This window comes from Thamnophis sirtalis, unplaced genomic scaffold (assembly GCF_051295495.1).
Source record: "Thamnophis sirtalis isolate CommonGarterSnake01/CBP01778 unplaced genomic scaffold, rThaSir2_p1.2 scaffold_6, whole genome shotgun sequence".
Classification (NCBI taxonomy): domain Eukaryota; kingdom Metazoa; phylum Chordata; class Lepidosauria; order Squamata; family Natricidae; genus Thamnophis; species Thamnophis sirtalis.
This window is the reverse complement of record NW_028261386.1, coordinates 106581952-106605185: the sequence shown is the minus strand read 5'-3', so window position 1 is coordinate 106605185 and position 23234 is coordinate 106581952. Positions and strand designations below refer to the sequence as shown.

The 23234-nt window shown below is 37.3% G+C and overlaps 1 protein-coding gene across 1 annotated transcript; it reads right to left on the bottom strand.

Annotated features, from left to right (window-relative positions):
- Positions 1-353: 353 nt before the first annotated feature.
- On the bottom strand, positions 354-18082 carry OSTM1 (osteoclastogenesis associated transmembrane protein 1). The gene is made up of 6 exons (XM_014061517.2): positions 17645-18082; positions 15333-15447; positions 9748-9845; positions 5658-5813; positions 4466-4631; positions 354-3198 (listed from the first exon to the last, which is right to left on the bottom strand). The coding sequence occupies exons 1-6, from the start codon at positions 18005-18007 to the stop codon at positions 3143-3145; spliced, it is 954 nt and encodes a 317-aa protein (XP_013916992.2). The 5' UTR covers positions 18008-18082; the 3' UTR covers positions 354-3142.
- Between the last annotated feature and the right edge of the window lie 5152 nt (positions 18083-23234).

The following is a 23234-nucleotide window of genomic DNA, read 5'->3' as shown; positions in this document are numbered from 1 at the left end:
GCCTTTCTTAACCTTTTCTCCTGCAGACATGCTGGACTAGAACTCATCCCCAGCAAGAATACTTATGCTGGCTGATGGTGCTGTACACAACAGAACAAGGAATTCATCATGTTTTTCTATATCTAATTACATTCTGCATATAATGTATAATTATGTTTTTCTGTATATAATGAAACACTTTGACAGGAAATGAAATGTTGCATTATATAAGTAAAAGTTCTGACACCCAATACTGGAATAGAATTTTTTTGTCACAGATAAAAAAATACCAATGTATATTATTTTTCAACAGCCATCCTCTCAGTAAAATAAATACAATTAATCTACAATTCAAAGTAATTGTAAAAAACGTGTTTATTACACTTTTCTGGCTTTTTATTGGAGAAGTTTTACATGTACATAAAGTTTAAAATTAAAACCAATGACAAGGGAAAATCCATTAACAAGGTATGTATATATCATGTACAATTTTAAACAATATGAAAAATACATCATTGTATCATAAAACTGCTATATTCACGTTTAAAAATAACTTAGGTCTCTCCTTTTTTACATTTATACAGAAAAACAATAGAAAGTTATTTCCATTTTGCTCAAATACTAAGAAAATCATAAAACCAACTACATCAAAATACCTTTTTTGAAAAGTGCTTAACCACCATTCTAGGGAGTAGTGACTTTTAGACATATTTAGTGCAAAAGTCTTTAATAAGAAAATCTGTCATTCTGTGCCTTTATATGCACAAAATCTCTCACAGCATAAATAAAAGATTGCTTTGAGCCATTCCCCATCATGTGATGCCTCAAATCAAGTGAATGCTATTAAAGGGCAGGACGTAGCTAAATCTACATGTCTTGAAATCTGAACAGAAAAAATAACTATCTTAAAATATAAAAACACGCTAATAGGCAGATTATTGTATCAGTGACATACAAATCTTTTTCAGGACCTATGCTACATCTGCTCTTATTTCTATTATTTCATCCAACATAGAGGTCATGTTCTACAATCATTACCTGCTCAATTTTGTAATTCTGGCCCAAATCCAGAACTCTCTTGAAGTCAGCATATTTTTATTTCAAATCAGCTTAGCCCTGCTGATCAAATATAATTAGCTTGTCACTAATACTATTATGCAGTCATAAGTGTGTGTGGATCTCATTAAAATATAGCCAGCAACTCAGCATCAATCAGAGCAGTTCATTTGATTAAGAATGGCTTAACACCCCAACTTTTTCCAAATCTGCACTGAACAAGCATCATGAGCCAATTGTGATTCAGATGGCAAAATTTAGTTTTAGGATGAAACAATGACATTTAAAATTGGATATATTCCCCAATCCCACCCCACCCCCATGCATTTTTCATTCATTAGAAGCTGTTTGGTATTATGCCCTTACTTTTCCAACAGTAATCTAATGCTGCTTCCACCAAGCTACTTAAAAAGAAATTCTGCAAACTATTTAGGAGTGCCATGCAAGAACTTTTGCCTTCTTAGGCAGAAATAACTGATTAAACAACTGAATATACAGCATAATCCATATGCAAATTATTTTTATGTTGATTCAGCACTAAATAGATAGGGGAGGAAATAAGGAAATTTTATTTTAAACAAAATCCTTACTCTTAATGTTGCTTTTCATTAGATCTAAGAAAACGGACAATAACTCTACAAACTTCAGAAGTTCTCCATTTATTCCAGCACCAAGAGCAATGATTTAGAAGGCTCATTCACCCACAATGAAACAATAGTCTATTAGAGGGGATTTAAGAGTTTTTAAGAATAGCTTTAATCCCTCCAAAAAAAATGGTTCCAAAAATTTTAGCCCATCCTCAAATGAGGTAATGAGGGACTGGATTCTTCACCCTTAGCTTAACATAAAAACCAAGTCAATTTTGGTTTCTTGAACAAACTATTATTTAAAAGAATCACAGTTCAATATGATGTATGAGCCCAGCTAAATCTTGTCCAATGACACCCTTGACTTTTCCCCAATGCTTTCATTTTCTTATTAATGCTGGATGCAAGCATGGCTGACAAGGCAACTTTAGCTGAGGACTATCCTACACTATTTAAGAGAACCATTTTAGCAGTTTCTTCTCCACCTGCAGAGAGAAATGTGCAGTATTTCTATGGCCTCCCAGAAACCCCAAGATTGCATTATAAATGTACCTTTTATTAAATCACTAAGTTTTTCTACAAACAGATACCAAGAGCCTACAATTGTCTTCATATTTATTTCTTAAAAAATGTTAGACAAATCTATCAATATTCTTCGTTATTTAAATACTATGACACTATTTTCCTATACTGCACATGTTAATTCTTTCTATCCTCTTAACCCAATTTCCCCCACAAACTGTTGAGCTTTTTTTCCCCTTCGTTTTAATTTAAGTAACTTTTCCGAAGCAATATATACAAATGCAATAAAATACTGCCTGTAAATTCTAATAAATATGCTATGTACCCTTACATAAAAAGCCACTTCATAAAAAATAATTTTAGGGTTAGAGAATATTTAAGTAACAGACTTTCCATTAGTTTAATCTTGCTTTTAACCAGTCAATAGAGATAAGAGCTTATTCAAGTATACTACACTAGAAATATCAAGACATGACATTTTTCCTTAAGTCGAACTCTGTAATTATTATAATTCTAATAATCATTTTTATTGCCAGCAATATACTATATAAAATTCACATTTTATTTCTATGAGTCAAACAGCATTTTTAGTAGCAATGTAGACTAAACACTAAGATTTGTCTGCTGATAAATATTAAGCCATTGAATTCATTTTTTTCATTTTTAAATAATGATAACTTTTAAATAAATCAGCATTCAGGTAAGAATTAGAAAGGAATGTTCACATAAGCTCATCATACATGGAAGTCAATGTTATTAATCCATTATATAAAGTATAAAAACTTTACCAATCAGGAAGTAAGACAAAAGTTCAAGAAGGATTGAAGGAGAGAATATAGTTTCTTTTTTGTTTCTGGAGGTCATATCATCCCCGAGAACTATTGCACAATAGTGCATACACCTATCTGAGACACACAGTCTTTTATTACAGCATAATGTAAAGTTAAATTATAATTGTCTTCAGAGCAATCAAATTAATATCCCATTTCATCTCAATCTCAGTTGGATTTATCTTGGATGTTCGCAAAGCTGGCATTTGAGTGAATTCGCTTACCTAGAAAGAGAAAAAAAGCATAAAATCCCACAAAAAAGCATAAAATCTCACAAATAGCATATTCATACAAGAAATCTAAGACCCAAGAAACAGATTTTGTATGGAGAGGCATCTGAAACAAGTCATAAGTAATAGTATATTTGTTATGATATCATTGAATTACCAATTAAATTTGTATCATTTATACAACAGCATGGTGAGACCTCATACTTTCCCACAGTGAATATCAAAAATAGTGATAATACAAAAAATCCCACATTATAGTTACAAATCAATCAGAAGAATAACGTTGCTTTGTTTTAGATAGAGAATTATTCTAGCCAATCAGTGCAAAGAGGCGCAAAGCTGATGAGGAACTATTGAGAAGACCTTTCCTCGTTTTCCCATGGCAAAAGATGGAGAAGGGGTTTTGCAATAGATCTTAAAATTTAGACAAGTTCAAAGGGAGTTGTAAACAGAGTACAACAGAATACGAAGGCCTATTTCATTGTGGTCTGGTCTAATTTCCAGGAGCAAAAGTACTCTTGGCCACCATTTAAACTTAAGAAATCACATTCAAGAGTGAACCAGAAATACACAAAATTACAAATCTGAAAATGAGATAATTGCTGTCCATGCTCAAATGAAAATTGAATTCTTTTTTAAATTGCAAGGTGGACCTCTATTTTATCTGGGCGACATGTTTATTTGTTCATTTTTATCAACTGTCGAATTATTCCAAGTATCAAAACAGCCAACATATACAGTCAAATTATATGAGACAGTTATTCCTATATACAGTAACTTGACCATACTATGAAGAGAGACTTCTTCACATCATTTATTTAAATCATGGCACCCAAATATTTTTATAAATAAATAGTAGAATACTGTATATGATATTGCTAATCACAGATGTTCAACAATATGCTAGGTATATTGTTCAGAAAGAGTTAACTAGATAGTAAGCTGCCTCTACTTACTACCTTAAAAAAAAGATAGCAGAAAATCATCCAATTGTCTGATTTGTTCCATCTGAATTGCCACCTTTGACTCAGAAAGGCTTTATTAGTCACTCAAAGAGTACAGCAGTGGGACGGAATCAAATGATGCATTATCGACTTCCAAACCAAATTATTCTAATTAGATTGTGAACAGAGTCCCAAATTCCAAAACACCCAACATTGGGCATCATGCCATTTAGATGCAAAAACCACTTTCAGCATTGTAACCTTTTTTTTTATTTCAATCCCAATAGAAACCATAAAGATTTGTTAATTTTACTTACCCAGAATCAGGACACGTTTTTTCTGCTTTGAGTGAAGAAAGGTACTCAAGTAGAAAACAAGTGGTAGAAAGAAAATGAACAAAGAAACTGCAATCACTGGCACTGTATCTGTGCAAGGGACAGAACAATTAAAAGTTGTGCTCCACAGCCTTTGTGTGATGTTCATCTAGAAGGATACAATTGTACAAAAAAAAACACCAAGGAAATTAAGACATCTGAGAAATCATCAATATTTGAGTACATTGCAAATTTTTGCATTGAATGAGCATCAATATGTCTAGCTTTTACTGGGTACAGATCCTGCTTCCCTGGATAAGATGCAACATAGTATTTACAATTATCAGGCCATCCTTAATGGCACTTGCAAATTTAGCAATGTCATGGGTTTTCAGATATATTTTAAAATGTCCACCGTGAAAAGCTTTAAATGTAGTAGTCAAGTGCTTTGTTAAGGGTGTTCTTTCATAGTTCAACGTTTAAATTTGTATTAACTACAATCCAATCATTTCATATATTAGTAAGAGCATCTGCTTATTTGGATGCTATATAGAAGATGCCAAATTCATGTGTCTTGAAGAAAGTCTTAAAACAAAACAAATGAAAACCTCTCAGTGGATCCATATTAAGAAAATGTCAGAAGGATGTCCACAGAAGTACAATAGAAGGTTAATATAAATGGCTGATGGGACCTAAGCCTGCACCTAGCAATATGCCTCATCACTGCCAACACATCACAGTATATGGGCAAAAGACATCCCTGTCAATTAATCCCCTTTGAGAAACCAGCCAGTGAGGTAAACAGAGACTGGATATTCAGGAGGTGACAATACAAAACTGGACAGCCAGAAAAAGATGTTTTTACTGTAAGATGAAACACTGGTGGGTTTTCAGCCATTTAGCCTTGGAAAGTACCAAAAGGCCTGAAATAGGTTTATTCAAATTATTATCAATATATGTAGAATTGATTAAGTGGCATCAAGTCATTTCAGAAGCCTATATGAACTAGCAAACTACATTAAAAGGCTTCCTTTATCAGGAACGACCCTTATTATTGTATTATTTAAAAAACTGTGTTTTCCCTTTTTGGCACTCGGTGCCGCACCCACCCACCCACACTCCCTTTTCAGCACTGCACTAGAGTATATTGAGATATGATACAAATAAGGAAAGTAAAATAGAAAGTAAGACTTACTGCATCCTCTATATCAATGCACAAATGAAACTGTTCTTCAGATTCTTCATGCTGCCCACTCCTCTGCATCTTACTGTAGTGGGAACTCAAGTTTTTGTATGTAGCATTGCAATTCTTGCAGACCACTGAGTAGTTACTTGGTAGCAGGTTTCCTTCCTGGCCGTACAGTATAAACCAAGACATTATTTTTTAAAATAACAGATTAGAAAATTCAAAATGAGTTTGAATCCAAACGCAAAAGACTGCCACAATTTTCAAAAAAACAATTGCAAGATAAATGGAAATTCCTACAGTCAGTCTTCAACCTGTACTACAATAGTGACTAGAATTTCCATTGCTAAACAAGGTGGATATTAAGTGACTCATGCCTAGTTTTATGACATTTTCGCCACAGTTGTGAATCACAGTTGTTAAGTGAATCATGTTGTCATTAAGCGAATCCAGCTCCCCTCATTAACATCAGAAGCCAACTTGAAAGATTGCAAATGGCAATTACATAACCTCCAGGACCATGCAATAGTCATAAATACATGCCATTTTGCCAAGCACTCAAAATTTGATCATGTGACCATAAGGATGTTGAGACAGTCATAAATTTGAGAATCAATTGTAAGTAATTTTTTTCAGTGCCGTTGTGACTTTGAATAGTTGCTGAATTAATGGTTGTTAGTTGAGGACTACCACTATTTTCTACCGAAGAAACACTCCAAAAAATACAAATAAAGATTTAGATGCATGGGTTCCTTAAGCTCCCTGGTTTAGTGAGTCTTTATGATACAATATCATTAATAAATATTTTATAGAGCAAATCTAAGCAAATATTCACTATGGCCAAGATTTATCATTCTCAGGATCTCACCTGAAAGTCTAACTAAAACTTTTGGTAAATATTCATATCGTTATATTATTGTTATTCCTGTGATGTAATAGTCATCCTTTTATAGGAAACTCCTGAACTAATGGATCCAGTCTGGTGTAATAGTTAAGGCCCCAGACTAGAAACAGGAAACTAATCTAATCCTGCCTTGGCCCAAAGCCAGTTGCATGATCCTGAGCCAATCACTTTCTCTTAGCCCTAGGAAGGAAACAATGATAAAACACTTCCAAAATCAGTAGCAAGAAAAGGGACTTGAAGGCAAGCATGCAAGCAGGGCCATGCACACACAGATACACAAACACACACAATTCTGAGTTCATGATTGCTCCCTTCCTCTAAAACTAAATAGGTACATGATGTTAATACTTAAGGAGAGGCAAGTTGTCACATCAGCAATTCAGGAAGGTATGGAGTTATCTTGTAAGATATCTTAAAAGTATGGGTTGCGAGGAAATTGCAGAATGTGATGTGAAAGATAAATGCTGCCAAAATGCAGCAACTAGGATGTTGGGTGAAAATAATTAATATGTTTTCAAGCTGTCAGTATATCCATTCTTGTCCAACTTCCGCTATTCTTTTCATTTACCTCCTGCTGACAATGCTCATTATTCAATAGCTCCTGACTATTCTCACATCAATGCAAAACAGTTATGTTAATGACTGTTACATCAACAATCAGTACTTTGTTTTGGTATAGCAGAACCCACCACAACAGCACATTTTAACATTTGATATCTGATCAACAGTGAAACATGAAAAACAGAAGAAAAAGACAAATGAACGGAAAAGTACTATATTATTCAGTATCAGGGATAATATAAATACAGAGGATGTATTTAAATATACACAATCTTCAAAAAAGATTGGGGTGGTAATGGTGGCAAAATGTCAGTATTCTTCTGCCCTAACAGACCCTGTGTGCATTTTGGGAATCTTCCAGTTCAACTGCAGCTCCTGATCACAGAACAAGTAGTAGCCGTGGCCAGAAGGAACACTGCATAATTTTCTGTTGTGTGCCAGTTATGTTCATTCTTTGACCAAGAGACCCTGCTCATAATCCCTCATGCTATGGTTACTTCCCAAATGGACTACAGCAATGCATTTTATCTGGAAACTACAGCTGATGCAGAATCCAGCAGCATGGACATTCAAGGTGTTGGTAATAACCTATAAAACCCTTCAAGGAATGAGGCTGAGTTCTTTGAGGGACTTTTTTTTCCCAATTATGTCTATCATCCCATAAATTCCAGCAGGACAGGGACTTTACCAGGGAATATTATCTGGCAGGATCCAAGAAGAAAGGCTTTTCCTTCATGGCACTAGCCCTTTGAAATATCAGCCCTCAGGAAACAGGATTAATCCCAACCCAACTTGCTTTTTGTAAGGTCTTAAAGGCATGGTTCTATCATTGGTATGGGGTGAAGCCCATGAGGTAATTGGGTTAATTGCTCTTAATGGGTTTTTTTTACCTTAGCTACTAATTGTACTTCTATGGTTTTTATATAGTTTTTAATTTAAAATTTTAAGTTACATTTTAATTTAAAATTTTGTTAGTCATGAATTTGAGATGGGTGGTCATATTAATTGAAAATCAGCAAAAAAATCCCTCAAATTATCAGAGAATTTCCAATTTGTCCACAGAGTATACGGATTATGGAAGGTTGAGTAAATTCACCCGAGTGTTTAAAATAAATATGTAAAGCAGGCAGTGTTCACAAACAGAAGCCTTTCCTTGTCCTCTTAAGAGAATGTCAACTTGTTGAATCTGAAATATAAAGTTCTGAAGGGGCCCACTATACTCTCAACTGAAGGCAATTAAAGATTTGCACACCTTCCTGACGGTAAAAGTGCCCAATCACAATAAGTTTTTTTAAGCAGCTTCCGCAGATTACACTGAGATGCCTCCTGTGAATATGTATAGAACTGGCGGTTTTTTCCCTCCACATGGAAGGAAACATGGGGAACAGAAGTTTCTATATGAAGTTCCATTTTTTTCTAATTCTATACCTATCCTGATAACTTTTTTTTCTTTTATTATAATTCAGAATCTTCTCAGCTGAGTTTTCTCATAATTCACTCTGATTCTACCCAATGTTCCATTTAATTCATCTGTGTCATTCATTCTTCAGTAATGAAAAAAATCTTATGCAACTCCACTAATTCTAACTTTGCCTTCTCGAATAGTTCATAGGTACTTAACTTTTCTATATAAGGGGGGGGGGAGGGAATGTTCCCAAAAAAGTCACTTTTGTGGCTAAATAAAATGCTCACATTATTCTTCAATAAGAAGAGAAAAGAATTGATTGAATTCAAAAATACAAGACTATTTTTCAATATTTGAAACTAAATGTAAAATCATAAATACTGGGCTTGGCATTTTCTTCTTTACTAAGAAATAAAAAATAAAAACAGATTTTTTTCCCTCATTTTTTTAATGTCTGATTTGCCAAAATAGTTCAATGATTATACATGGTTTGGTTGCACAGCCATATATTATAGTAGTAGGAATATGATTCCTATTCTAAATGTAACAATCAAGGGAGAGCAGTGATAAATACCTTGCAAATTACAAATTAATTGGATTTCTACAGAGACTATTTTAAGCTTCTGGTTAGAATTTTGATATCATCCTTCATAACAATAAACACTTTGATGATATAAATTAAGATATGGGATATACAGATCTGATGTTTTGAATAAAAAAGCATAATAGTTCTGAACATAGTTGGATCATATCCTAGAAGTTGGCCATGTCTTTCCAACTTTACAGTGATACTAGATTTAGAAAGCTTTTAATAGCAGATACTATATGTGAAAAACCAACTTTTTAAATAGCTATGTATCCACGACTAAACTCATACTACAATAACATACCAGATGACCCATATAGTTATATCAGGTGACAAGGCCTAGAATAATGTAAAAAGTGATTTACTATATGAAGAGATTATACGACTCTTCCTATATAATTATCAACTATTGTGAAACCAAAACAGCGCCATAATTGCATATGAAATGGAGGTGAACATTAATTAGGATGCATTTGGTTCTCAGTAGTGAACACCTGCATTTTAAAGATAATTGTTTTATCTGCTTAAACTGTGTAAGAGTTGGTAAATTATATTTGCAGCGCCTTGGTCTGAAAAAAAAAGGGGGAAATTCACTACACAATTAGAGGGCTCAACGGTACCCTTAATAAACAATATTAAGTACCTGGAGGTTCTGTTTAAAGCATGTCATTGTTTCATTGTATAAGGCCAGGAACGTCACTGTACTAGCTGATAAGCCTTCGTTCTTCTCCTTTAAACAATCTATGAAAGAAGAGTCAAAAGCATCAATAAATTGCCAGTATCTATTTCCAAAAGGCTATTTTAGATAAAGGCTTATTTATTTTACAGATAGCTATTCTGCTTTTAAATTTTCAGTTGTGTAAGTATGACAGTATAATCTATGAACCTGCAATGAAAAGGATGACAAAAGCTAGGCTAAGGCATTCACAATCAGTGACACTACATCATCACATGCAGTCCCCTTCTTTTTACAGTTATCCCTTCTTTAAACAATTCTCTCTTCTTTATACAGTTCTCCGATGGCATGCTGCTGAAATTCTGTAAAGAGCAAAAAAAATAAAAAACCCACCCCCAAAAGAGGGGATCTAAAATAGATTCCATACACTTCAGGATCTGATTGGGATGGGGGAGAGGAACATCATTGCCCATTAAGTGCACTCTTCCTTCACTAAGATGATGCTAGGAAGAAAGAGGAAGGGAAAGAGGAAAAAAGAGAGGCTAGGTTGGTACCCTGGTGACAAGCCAAAACCTCAGATCTTTTGCCCCAAAAATGGGGGAAAAATATATTCCAAAATAAAGGTGTTATAAATTCTTGGAAACTTTGTTGTCAAATATTGCCAAATTAAGCAATAAAATGCTCAATCTACCCCCAGGATAAAATAAATAGGGGTAGAAATGGTAGAAAGGTAAAAAATGGTAGAAATTCTGAGTTTTGAAGAGAAGCTTAGCAGGAATAAGGGTTGTTGGTCTGGGGGTTATACCAGACATAACAGGGAGCAAAAGAATATGAGAGAAGTGACCTTATTGAAAAGAAAAACAATAAAATGAAGGAAATTGTAAAGTTGCTAATCAGAAAGATGAGGAAACCTATAGTAGGGAACAAGATGGTTTTAAGTGAACATGGGGATACAACTGGGGGTGGGGGTGGAGGGATCTGGACATAGACAACAGTTTTCATTGAAGGAATTTTTTTCTTTTAATAATAGAAGAAAAGTGTCATAATTTGACAAGATATAGAAATGTAGGGGTGACTAGGTAATATTGGTGTTATCAGAGAGTAACAGCAGTGAAGGAAAAGGCAGCTTGGAAGGAAAAATGTCTGGATAGGAAGAGGCATCCAAACAATCTGCTTTTGATTTCCGAAGGTGGAAGGGTAGATATAGAATGTGTATCACCACAAAATAAGTGACACTAAACAATCACAGGAAACAATAGGATCTTGGGGGTGGGGGGGGAAGAGACAGAAATACACAATAAATTCACAAATCACATTAACCCATGATTTGTTTAATTAGGGATTATAAAATATGCAATGTTTGCATAGATAACACGCTATGCCACAATGAAATAAACCACCTTTTGCCAAACATCTAATGTGAATCCAGTCTGTGAAAGAGTAGATTAATCATGTGGAACAATTTCTTGCTGAAGTTAGGATTGCAGAAGCTTAGAAACAAAGGAAAATAGGGGAGGAGAAAAGCTCAGTTGAATCAGAGGCAGCAGTAAGATTGAGAAGGATGAGAATATTTAAACTCAACAAAGAGGACATAAATGGCTAGGCTTAACAAGGCATCCAGTACAGAGGTGGGTTGCTAATTGTTTTATTACCAGTTTGTGCGCACATGCGCAGAAGCGTCCAGATGGTGGGCAGAGCCTCCTGCTGCTACTACTACTGGTTTGCCCAATCCGGGCCGAACGGGCAGCAACCCACCTCTGATCCAGTAGTACATAACAGTATCAGGCTTCTATCATATGATCTATATTTTCTCTTTTAACATTGATATGGACATTAACTAGTAGTCCTTATACCATTTGAAATTACCCAATTGGATGAAATTAGAAAGTGATCTCATAAGTAAATTTTGAGATAACCCACAGTGGCTTTGTATGATTCCATAAAACAACTCTGTGTAAAGAGGAGCATAGAGAGGAAACAAATGAGGGCTAAAATACCAAATGCTTTAATAACCAAATCTCATCAGCCTTAATTGGCATGAGTAACAGCAAGACTGTGGGAGTCACACTCAGATAGATATCTGTGTAGTACCAAGTTGTCCACTACTAACTTAAGATACTGTAACTATCATTTAAGGCATCTTCAAAAAGTGTTTCTTTTTTTAAAAAGCTATTCTTTCACACACAAAAAGCCTTATTTACTTGTCCCCTTAGAATGTCAAATTGTTGCATCTGAATTGTAAAGAACTCAAGGAGGCCTCTATACTCTTTGAACTGAAGGTACTTAAAGCTTTGGACTAGGTCTAGGACTTGGCAGCACAGAGAAACAACAGCCAATGGCTTAATGACCAGCCATCAATATCTAATCAACAGCTAGAGGCCACACAGAACCAGTCAGCATATAAATACTGCACATGGCATAGCCCAAAGCACACATTCCGGTGGAGAGAAGTTCCCCGAGGATGGGCTCCAGCACAAGTCCAAAAACTCAGAAGAGCAACACATATGTATATTTGCCTTCATTCATGAGTTATTCTTTCACATAAAATAACTTTCACATACTGTATATTTTTAATAAATTGTTCCTGAGTAAGACTGACTTTGAGTGCCATGTAGTGATAAGAATATCAGTCTAAATATAGTATGATATATGTGATAGATTTACACACACACACAGAGACAAAGACCCATCACAAGACTGACTGATGATTTAAAGCTGACGCATCACAAAACCCTTGACACACCCACACCTGAAGCCCTTATAGACAGAAGAATTCTGACACTGGCATTTCCCAAACTCTTCTGAGGATGTTACCTAGCCTTGTAACGAAATGTTCAGAAACCAACCAATAAGCTCAGAGAATGAACCTTCACTCTTTTATATCAACAAACCTTGTGCCTGGATGCTATTCTCTGTCCTCTTTTTCATCAGTGGCACTATGGAGGTTGTATGTCTACTTTTTGTTACAAAAATAATGAAGTTCAGTGTCATCTCCAATTCTTGAATAGAGGTTTAATCTCAACTATGACTTCTAGAAAAAAGGCAACTGCAAACTACAGTTAGGATCATCGATTGTTTAATATTAAACAACAGCCATTAAATATGGCTTCTGAACATGCCTTTCAGCTGTGCCAAACCATGTGTCATTCTTATCACAATACACCAGTGAACTATAATTACCTTTACAAATCTGTGTTAAGTACAAGTAAAAAAGGCAGTATATTTGCTTGGCAAAATTAGCCGTTATTTGTCTAAAATACACACACACAATTTAAGGTGATTTTCAAATCAGCTTCCATATCAAGTATGTTCGTTAGAAACATTTTATTTAACATCATTTTGGCAGATGAAAACCACCAACTGTAGAAGAATGCAGGGATAAAAATGAAGAGGATGCAAGAACAATTAACAGAATCCTTAAAAGATAAGAGAGACTGTAAACAACATCATAATATGATAAAAGACAGGAGCATGAGAGAGAGACTCAACTCCACCTTGATTTTTTATGGTATAAGAGATATATAACAGAGACAGAGGAAAACTCTGGCAGTCTTTCAGGATTCTACTATTATAAGCTACAACAAGAAAACAAAGGGCTAACACAAACAGATTCTAGAAGGATATTCACATCCAATGTCCAAAGGAACACTCATACACAAATATGCTGTTGCAGTGCTTGTCCTTGAGAACAGTATCTCCCATAGTGTTCTGTATGGCCCCTACCTGAACTTGTTTAAATAGGCTCTCAAAAATTGGCTCTTCCCCAGGCCCTGGACTAGCATATGTGGTGGGCCTCTTATGGGCATGCATGGATTTTATTGTTTCTAGAGGCATTGTTTTTCCCCCTAGGTGTTATATTGTTTTGAATTGTTTTTCAAATCATTATGGCCTAACAGCCTTAGAAATTTAAATAAATAAGGATCACATGCATCAACTCAATGTCAATTGTATGGCTATACAACACTCTTGTGATAAATTGAAACAACAGGGCTATAAACTTTCATGCACAGCTATTTACATGTATGTATCAGTAAAAATGTATTTTCTTGGTTATCACTATTTCCCTATACAGCACTGAATTGCTGGAACAAGTCCACATATATTGACATAATCATGCATCAAGAACCAATAAATAATTAAGCTTCATGCAATTAATTCAACTTGCAGTTTATGAACAAGTTGCTTACAGAGTCAGACTATCTGTTGCTGATTATGATACATTCAAATGGTTTACATGGCTGTCCAGTATTTATTAATTTTATATTCTGCCTTTTATTATTTTTATAAACAACTCAAGGCAATGAATATACCTATACTCCTTCCTCCTATTTTCTCCACAAAAACCCAGTGAGGCAAGGTGAGCTGAGACAGAGTCCTAAAGTCATCCAGCTTTCATGCCTTAGGCAGAACTAGAACTCATAGTCTCATGATTTCCTACCTGGTACCTTAACCTCATGCATTAATTGTCCTATTTATTTCTCAAATCTATGGGCCCATCCTACAATCTCTAGGCAGTGAACATAATGTATAAACATCAATAAAGCCCATACACATATACTAGGGCTGTCAAACTCGCAGACTGCGGGCCAGATGGATCATGTGCTGGCCACATCCATGCCTGGTTTAGCAAAGGGGGAGAAAGTCCTGATAGGTCATGTGAGTTTAACACCCCTTACATACATGTTTATCAAAACATTTATGTAAAACACTGTATTTTCCCTTTTTCCCTCACTTTTCCTACATACATATTATATACATCTACATATGTATACATATATACTGTATGTATGTGTGTATACACACATGATGCAAGCTTATGGATTTTAAACAATGATGAACAGCACATTATTTTAGATATTTTCTAAATCATCATCATGTAATTTCCCTTCCTATTTTAATGAACAGAATCAAAGTAACAATTGAGAAATACAACTATAACCACAGTGTCCCTGATTATGCAACAAAAGTATCAATAAGTTCATTTAACTAATAATGGTAATAGAGATATGACTAACACAGCAGATACTATATACCTCATTAAAAAGGATATGCCATTCCATCAAAAGAAACACAGGCTTTTCAGACTTATCATATAAGCATGGTGGATTGCCATGTTCTCAGTTTACCTGCACCTCTTCACCTGGTCCATTCCTCACAGATCATTCCAGAAATAATATATTTATTATACTGTTGTTTTGTTTGTTTGGCTTTAGCTTAGTATATTGTATAAAGTCAGCTGCTGTGAATTATAAACTATTATGTGTGTGTTCTATGGGTTCAAATCAATACATTGTACAGTAATATTCTTATGCAAGGCATAAGCATATGAACTCAATCAGGATTTGTAGAAACTGAGAACAATGAACAAGCAATTACTTAGCTCTGGGAAACATTATCTCTTATATTAAAACTAACACCAGAGAAGAAGCATACATATTGAAGTGTTGTGTATTACCTTTATATAGCTTTTAAAAAGTAGAAAAATATATACTGTCTTTTATTCATATTGAATATTCAAATATAGACAAGAAAGCAGTCAAAAGAGTACATACTTGCACAGTTAGCTTTTATCCATGTGTCATTAAAAAACATGTTCACAAGTGCAACCATCTGCAGCCTGTCTGACATCAAGAGACTTTGGGCACATCGGTTACTCTTAGTAGTATTCTGAAAGGAGAAAATATACATATAGAAATCATTTGTTAGCAGATCCAGCAATCAAGTATGCAATACCTATGGTATCGAAGGATTGCATTTTAAAGCTACTAACCTATATAAACTAGCTTTCCACTGTGGAAGGCCCCACTGGGTTAGAAATCATTATTTCTGAGTAAATATAGTGTTGCATTGTAGTTCACTTGAACAAATAAACATGTTACCTTCCTAATAAAATTGGGACATACATGAACTATCCAAATAAATGGCATAAAAGATGCCCCTGGCATCTTTTCCCAATTAAATTGCTCAGGAACTGAAACAGCTCTCAAAGGAATTTCTGTGCTAATCCACCAGTTGCTGAGAACATCTTTTAAGTTTCTCCACTAGATATCTTTGTCTTTTTATAATATATAAATGACAAGCTGAGATATCTACATTCTTGTAACTTAATATCTATGGAGATTCTCAGTCATCTAGGTCATGATTATCCCAAAGGTGTTTTTTCAAGAGGCAACTGGAACAAGAAAGTCCAGTTGCCTCTTCAAAAAGGACATTTGGGACATTCTTGTAACTTGGATTTCAAATCCATGCATTTTGCAAATATTTTAGTGATGTTTTTTTTCTATAAACAAAGAAATGTTCTGAAAATATTTTGCTGATGAAAATATTCTGAGATAAAATTCATTAATGCCCAAGTGGGTCCACTTATACAAATGAATCCTCTTTCATCCAATCCCCCCACAATTCCCAAATCTGTTTTAGAAAGTCCCCTCATCCCCAGCAGGTCTGTATGGAAGAGAAGTTGAGCCATCCTTAATTAATAAAAGTATTTGCATCTATTTGATTAACTCTATTTACAAGCTGCAATGCAAGAGAACATTCCATTCCAATCAGTTCTTGCACATTTTCTATTTCTGTGATTTTTAACATGTGAAAAATCATATGATGGAATGCATACTTCTATCTTTTTCCAGCAATAACGCTTTGTCTTAAGTTCCTCCTGATGCAAAGCAGTAATTGCTACATTTGAATTTAATTTAAAGTGACAATGTGATTTTTTTTCAGATTCAGTCAAGCCAGTTGATTTTTCTTATTTCTAATTTTTCAGAATTTGTAGACACCAGACTGAATACCTTCCACAATGATCGATGAAGTATTCAGTAATTTAGGTTTTTGTGCCTGTCTGGGATTTGTAAACCAGGGGATAAATATGTGGATAGCTCATTAAAAGCCTATACCTATTGTATATGAATATGGAAAATGGCAAATTCAAAGTTTGCCTAAACTATCCTTTCAGTCACATTCCCAGTGACATACGCTTATATAGGCACAGGGCTTTTTGGCATGATAAGGAAGAGGTTGGTCATTGTATTTTTCATCTTCCAAATGTAGCCTAGTCTCCTGTAATGTCCTCCTACCTATCCAATTACTAAGCAGGCCTGATACTGCTCATCTTTGCAGATCAATCAGATGTCGTCACTTGCTGAGGAGGGCAAAGAAATTGACTCTCCAAGCATTCATCTTCACAACTTTATATTTTATCAAAAGCAAACGCCAATTAATTCTCCTTGCTGCAAAGATAGAGACACTTATAAGCAATCCCACTGACAAGGAAAACAAAATCTAATTTGCATCCCAGAAAAAACCTATCTACTCTAAGATAGGCTATATATGTTTATTGTAGCTCCCACTTGTTTCATGAGTTCCCATCAGCCACAGAAAGCAGGCTGCAGGTTTTATTCCACAGTAATAAGGGACGAGCCTCCCCTCCCCCCCAGATAAAAAGGTTTCACCAGTACAATTTTGAAAAACCCATGGGCAGTGTTTTTAGACAAAGCACACTGTGTTATCCCAAGCATTGAAATTTCAAGATAATTTAAGGGTAGCCAACAAAACAAGCAAATCAAATTATAATTTCCAAAAAAACTGCCACGATTTTCGGTGGCAGCTGCACAACTAGCCTTGTTGGACTCTTAAACGATAGAGTCTAACCAACATGTAGATAAGTAGAGACCCCACTTCATTCGATGCAACTGCAATCCACAAAAACAACAAATTCTACAATGCACCACAAGAATCTTTATTGCTTCAACAAGAAGTACTTGCGGGACTATAGTGGGACAGCATCGATAGAGCAAAACTGTTCCGGGGAAACGGAAAGACTCTAATGCTTGAGCCCAGTGTTTAAGGAACCCGATCCACGCACCTCGATGTTCTCGAACTGCTGCATGACTTCCCCAAATTGATGATAGCAGTTCTGGCACAGCGTCACAGGCCGGGCGTTCTGGATTAAGCAGCCAGCCAATATTATGCTCCTATTGGCGAAGGCACTCAAGAGCTCCTTACACTCTGGATCCAGCTGCGGCTCCTGCGGGACCCCTAAGAACTCCGGTTCGAGCGAAGACAGGTCCTCCAGGGCCAAGGGCCAGGCGCCACGTCGGCCTCCCAAAACTATTTCTTCCAAACCGCTTTGCAGTAACAGATGTCGGCCGGGGATGAGACTCTCCCCGGCACAGAGGCCCAACAAGATGCCGGGCAGCAGCAGCAGCAGCAGAGTGGCCGAGCTCATAACTGCCACCGCGGGCGAGGAAGACGACAAAGAAACCGACCACTTCCTAGTTCCGCGCCTGCCACTGAGGAAGACGATCACGTGCGGCCGAAGAACTACAGCAGCAGCGTCCGGGAGCTGGGCGAAACGCGGCGTTTCATTGGCTCCCGAGGATTTGGCGTTCTAAGAACGGGGATGTCACCCGTCTGTTTATTGGGGGCGGAGTCTAACCTATCAACAGATTTTGTTCGTACTGGCTCGCGCTAGTGTTTTCAAACTGGCATTTATGCAGCGAATCAGTTGCACCCCGTGGATTCTTTTTTTTTTTTACTTTAGTACATTATAAATGCCACCAATTATCCAGTGTATGAATATAAACTTTGAGGTGACTTTTATTGCTTATTTTCTAGTTGAATTCATGCATGTTTTGGAATATTTAGTTATAAATAAATGCCAGTTGTTGGAAGCTGACATCAAGCATGACAAGTGCATTTTAGACCCGCTGGTTTCGATAGTATAACTTCCTATATGGCTTGTTTAATTGTCTGATTTTTCTGAGCCATAAATCAATGGCTGGATATGAACAACATATACTAAAATCAAAGTACCCATATTGTAGAGTAATAAACTGAACTCAGTCATGCCAGACATATTTTACACTATGCCGTTGTTTGTTCAACCACTGCTTTAAAAAGCATGCTGCTAATCCAAAACCAAATCAACCATGTTATATAGAATTATTTATTAAGGTTTAAGGTTTATTTCACTTGTATGCCGCCCTATTCCCTGAGGGACTCAGGGCGGCTAACAGACCCAGGGGAGGGAATACAGACAAAAGGAAGAGACAACAAACAAACAACAGAGACAATTTAAAAGCAGTCAACAGCCACACAATTCGAGTGGGGATGGGAACTCATCAGCCCCAGGCCTGCCGGAACAGCCAGGTTTTAACGGCTTTGCGGAAAGCCTGAAGGGTGGTGAGGGTCCGAATCTCCACGGGGAGCTCGTTCCAGAGGGCCGGAGCAGCCACAGAGAAGGCCCTCCTCCGGGTGGTAGACAATCGGCATTGGCCGGCGGATGGGATTCAGAGGAGGCCTAGTCTGTGGGATCTAATAGGTCTGTTGGAAGTGATTGACAACAGGCGGTCTCTCAAGTACCCAGGTCCAATACCATGAAGGGCTTTATAAGTGACGACTAGCACCTTGAAGCGTATCCGGAAACCAATAGGCAGCCAGTGCAGCTTGCGGAGGATAGGTGTAACGTGGGTGTACCGGGGTGCACCCACAATCGCTCGCGCGGCTGCATTCTGGACAAGTTGAAGTCTCCGAATGCTCTTCAGGGGCTGCCCCATGTAGAGCGCATTGCAGTAGTCCAGTCTTGAGGTCACAAGGGCGTGAGTGACTGTTGCGAGGGCCTCCCGGTTCAGGTAGGGACACAATTGGTGCACCAGGCGAACCTGGGCAAATGCCCCCCTGGTCACAGCCGACAAATGGTGTTCTAAAGTCAGCTGTGGGTCCAGGAGGACTTCCAAATTGCGAACCCTGTCTGAGGGGTGTACAATTTCACCCCCCAGCCTGAGAGATGGAATACATGGCCAATTATTGGGAGGGAAACACACCAGCCACTCGGTCTTGTCAGGATTGAGTGCAAGCTTGTTTACCCCCATCCAGACCCTAACAGCCTCCAGGCACTGACACATCACCTCAACCGCTTCACTGAGTTGGCACGGGGCGGACAGATACAGCTATGTATCATCTGCGTACTGGTGATATTTTATCCCGTGCCGCCAAATGATCTCACCCAGCGGCTTCATGTAGATGTTAAACAGGAGGGGGGACAGGACCAAACCCTGCGGCACCCCATACTTAAGGGCCTAAGGGTCGACCTCTGCCCTCCAACCAACACTGACTGCGACCTGTCCGAGAGGTAGGAGGAGAACCACCGAAGAACGGTGCCTCCCACCCCCACCTCACACAACCATCGCAGAAGGATACTATGGTTGATGGTATCGAAGGCCGCTGAGAGGTCAAGGAGCACTAGGACGGAGGCATGACCCCCATCCCTGGCTCTCCAGAGATCATCGGTCAGTGCGACCAAAGCAGTTTCCGTGCTTTAGCCAGGCCTGAATCCAGACTGAAAGGAGTCTAGATAATCGGTTTCATCCAAGGACCGCCGGAGCTGAGAGGCCACCACTTTCTCAACAACCTTCCCAACAAAGGGGAGGTTGGAGACTGGACGATAGTTTTTTAGAATGGCTGGATCCAAAGATGGCTTCTTCAGGAGGGGTCTCACCATCGCCGCCTTTAATGCGGGGGGAAAGAAACCCTCCCGAAGGGAGGCGGTAACTATCGCCTGGATTCAGCTCCGTGTCACCTCCCTGCTGTTCGCAACCAGCCAGGAGGGGCATGGGTCCAGCGCACACGTGGAGGCACTCACAGCTCCCATGGCCTTGTCCACTTCCTCAGGAGTAACAAGTTGAAAATCAATCCAAAGATGTCGCTCAAGACCCTCCCCCAGTACCTCGGCTGGCTCTGCGCAATTGGAGTCCAGGTCCGTCCAAAGCCGAGCAACTTTATCCGCGAGAAATTGGACAAATTCCTCAGCTCTACCTCGTAAAGGATTGCCCACATCCCTCACATTCAGGAGGGAGCGGGTTATCCTGAACAAGGCGGCTGGGCGCAACTCAGCGGATGCAATCAGAGCGGCAATATATGTGTTTTTAGCAGTCCGAATTGCCAGAAGGTAAGCTCTGATGCAGGCTTTTAACAGTGCTCGGTCTGACTCGGATTTACTGGACCTCCAGCGGTGCTCTATGCGTCTATTGACCAAGTGTGATTGGACACACAAGGAATTTGTCTTTGGTGCATATGATCTCAGTGTACATAAAAAGACAAGATACATTCGTCAAGAATCATAAGGTACAACACTTAATAATAGTCATAGGGTACAAATAAGCAATCAGGAAATAAACTATATTGCCAAAAGTATTCGCTCACCTGCCTTTACTCGCATATGAACTTACTGTAAGTGACATCCCATTCCTAAGCCATAGGGTTCAATATGACATTGGTCCACCCTTTAACAGCTTCAACTTTTCTGGGAAGACTGTCCACAAGGTTTAGGAGTGTGTTTATGGGAATTTTTGACCATTCTTCCAGAAGTGCATTTGTGAGGTCACACACTGATGTTGGACGGGTTTACGTGGCCTACCACTTCATGGCTGAGTTGCTGTCGTTCCCAAACACTTCCACATTCTTATAATACAGCTGACAGTTGACTGTGGAATATTTAGGAGCGAGGAAATTTCACAACTGGATTTGTTGCACAGGTGGCATCCTATCACAGTTCCACGCTGGAATTCACTGAGCTGAGAGCGACCCATTCTTTCACAAATGTTTGTAAAAACAGTCTGCATGCCTAGGTACTTGATTTTATACACCTGTGGCCATGGAAGTGATTGGAACACCTGATTCTGATTATTTGGATGGGTGAGCGAATACTTTTGGCAATATAGTGTATCTTAATGCAACATAGGAATACAACACACACAATGCTAAGAATGTCTATATCTGCACAGCACGGTTATGTTATGTTGGAAGAAATGGCAGAGGGGTGGGTTTTAACTTCCTACAGTTATTAATTCAGAAATATTTGCTCAATCTATTTTTTTGTATTTCCATATACACTGAACTATAAACTGACCATTTGGCTGGTTTCTCACAACTCCTTAGACTGAAACTTGGTTGACTAGTTTGTGATTCAGTCTATTCTAAGAATCCAAAAAGTGAGACCTTAAGTGGGTTGCTACGGTAAGTGAAGTGGGTTCTGAATTATTTTAAGGGGTTAGAAAAATTAGGAAAGCTGTGAGAAATTGCATACATTTAAATGGTGAAGCCAAATGTCAGGAGTTGAATTCAAGTTTAATACTAAACTAGGAGTGTTTGTATATGAGAGAAAGAGATTTATAATCAACTTATCATAGTCTGCTTTACATACTTCATCTAAGTCAAAAGTGAACCTACCCAATGTATACAAATAAAAATATTGCGTAAGGGAAAAGCAAGGGAACAGGAAAACAAAACAAAATTAAAAGCAAATCTAACATAGTTAATTGTTTTCTACCTGCTTGGGATTTAAAGAATGAATAGGGTTTGTTGTAGAAAAGTTGGGCTAAAAGAAAGAATCATCGGACACCTTCCAGATGTTTCATTTATTTATGGGAATCTTTGTTCAATAAATGTATCTCAACAGAGATATTTTGCCAAATATAAAAGTTGAATCTCTGATGTAAATTTGCCAATTACCAATACAAAATCCCTTTAGATTTTTAACAATTCTGTTCTTGCAATGCAAAGGAGTTAATTGGTTTATTTAATTAAAAGAAAAGAATAAGGATAACACAAGAGATGTCAAAGCACAACTATGTTAGTGCTATACTTCATCTGCTTAGAACAGAAGGCTTTTGATTATTACCTATTCTCATACAAGCTATCAGACCTGTAAGATTTTTTTATACTTTTTCAAATTTATACTATTTCAAAAATAAAGCTGATATCAATTAGTTAATAATTTGTTATTTTCTCATTCTGTTTGAGGACCGGATTGTTGATCAAAGTTTATCTCCTCAGTCTATCCTCTGTGCATCATGTATAGATGATCTGTGAGGAGGTTTTACTGTAAGTTTTTTTTATAATTGAGAATGCACAGCTATAGGAGCCCATCTCCATTGTGTGCATTCTAATATAAAATATCTATTTTCATTTCAATTCCTTGCCATTGTTACAGAACAAAAAATTACGGGTCAAACTTGAGCATCTTTGGGCAGCTGTACTTAGGGATCAAGATTAAGATGGATAAGTTCAGTAACTAATGTAAGTTCAGCCTAAAGTAACAAATTTCATTGGATTTCTGTTAACAGTCTTCATTCACATATATAATCCTTTTTACATACATAACACATAGTCTGTTCAAACCACTGGTTCTGGGACTTGAACAAAATGTCATACAATGAGGTGGATGACCTGGGTCAGACTTCCTCTAGTGAGCTTTGTGATTCCATCTTCCTTTTATAATATTTTTGTTATGGTTTCCTCTAGAACAGCATGAAGAGTTCACAAATGTTGCCTCTGGGTGTATACTTCCTCTTTCAATGGATAGCTATGCTAATTACAAATATGTACTCACCTAGAAGACTATTTCCATTATTCATCCATCTTTGAGTATTGGATTTCTGCTGTTGCTACGTAGT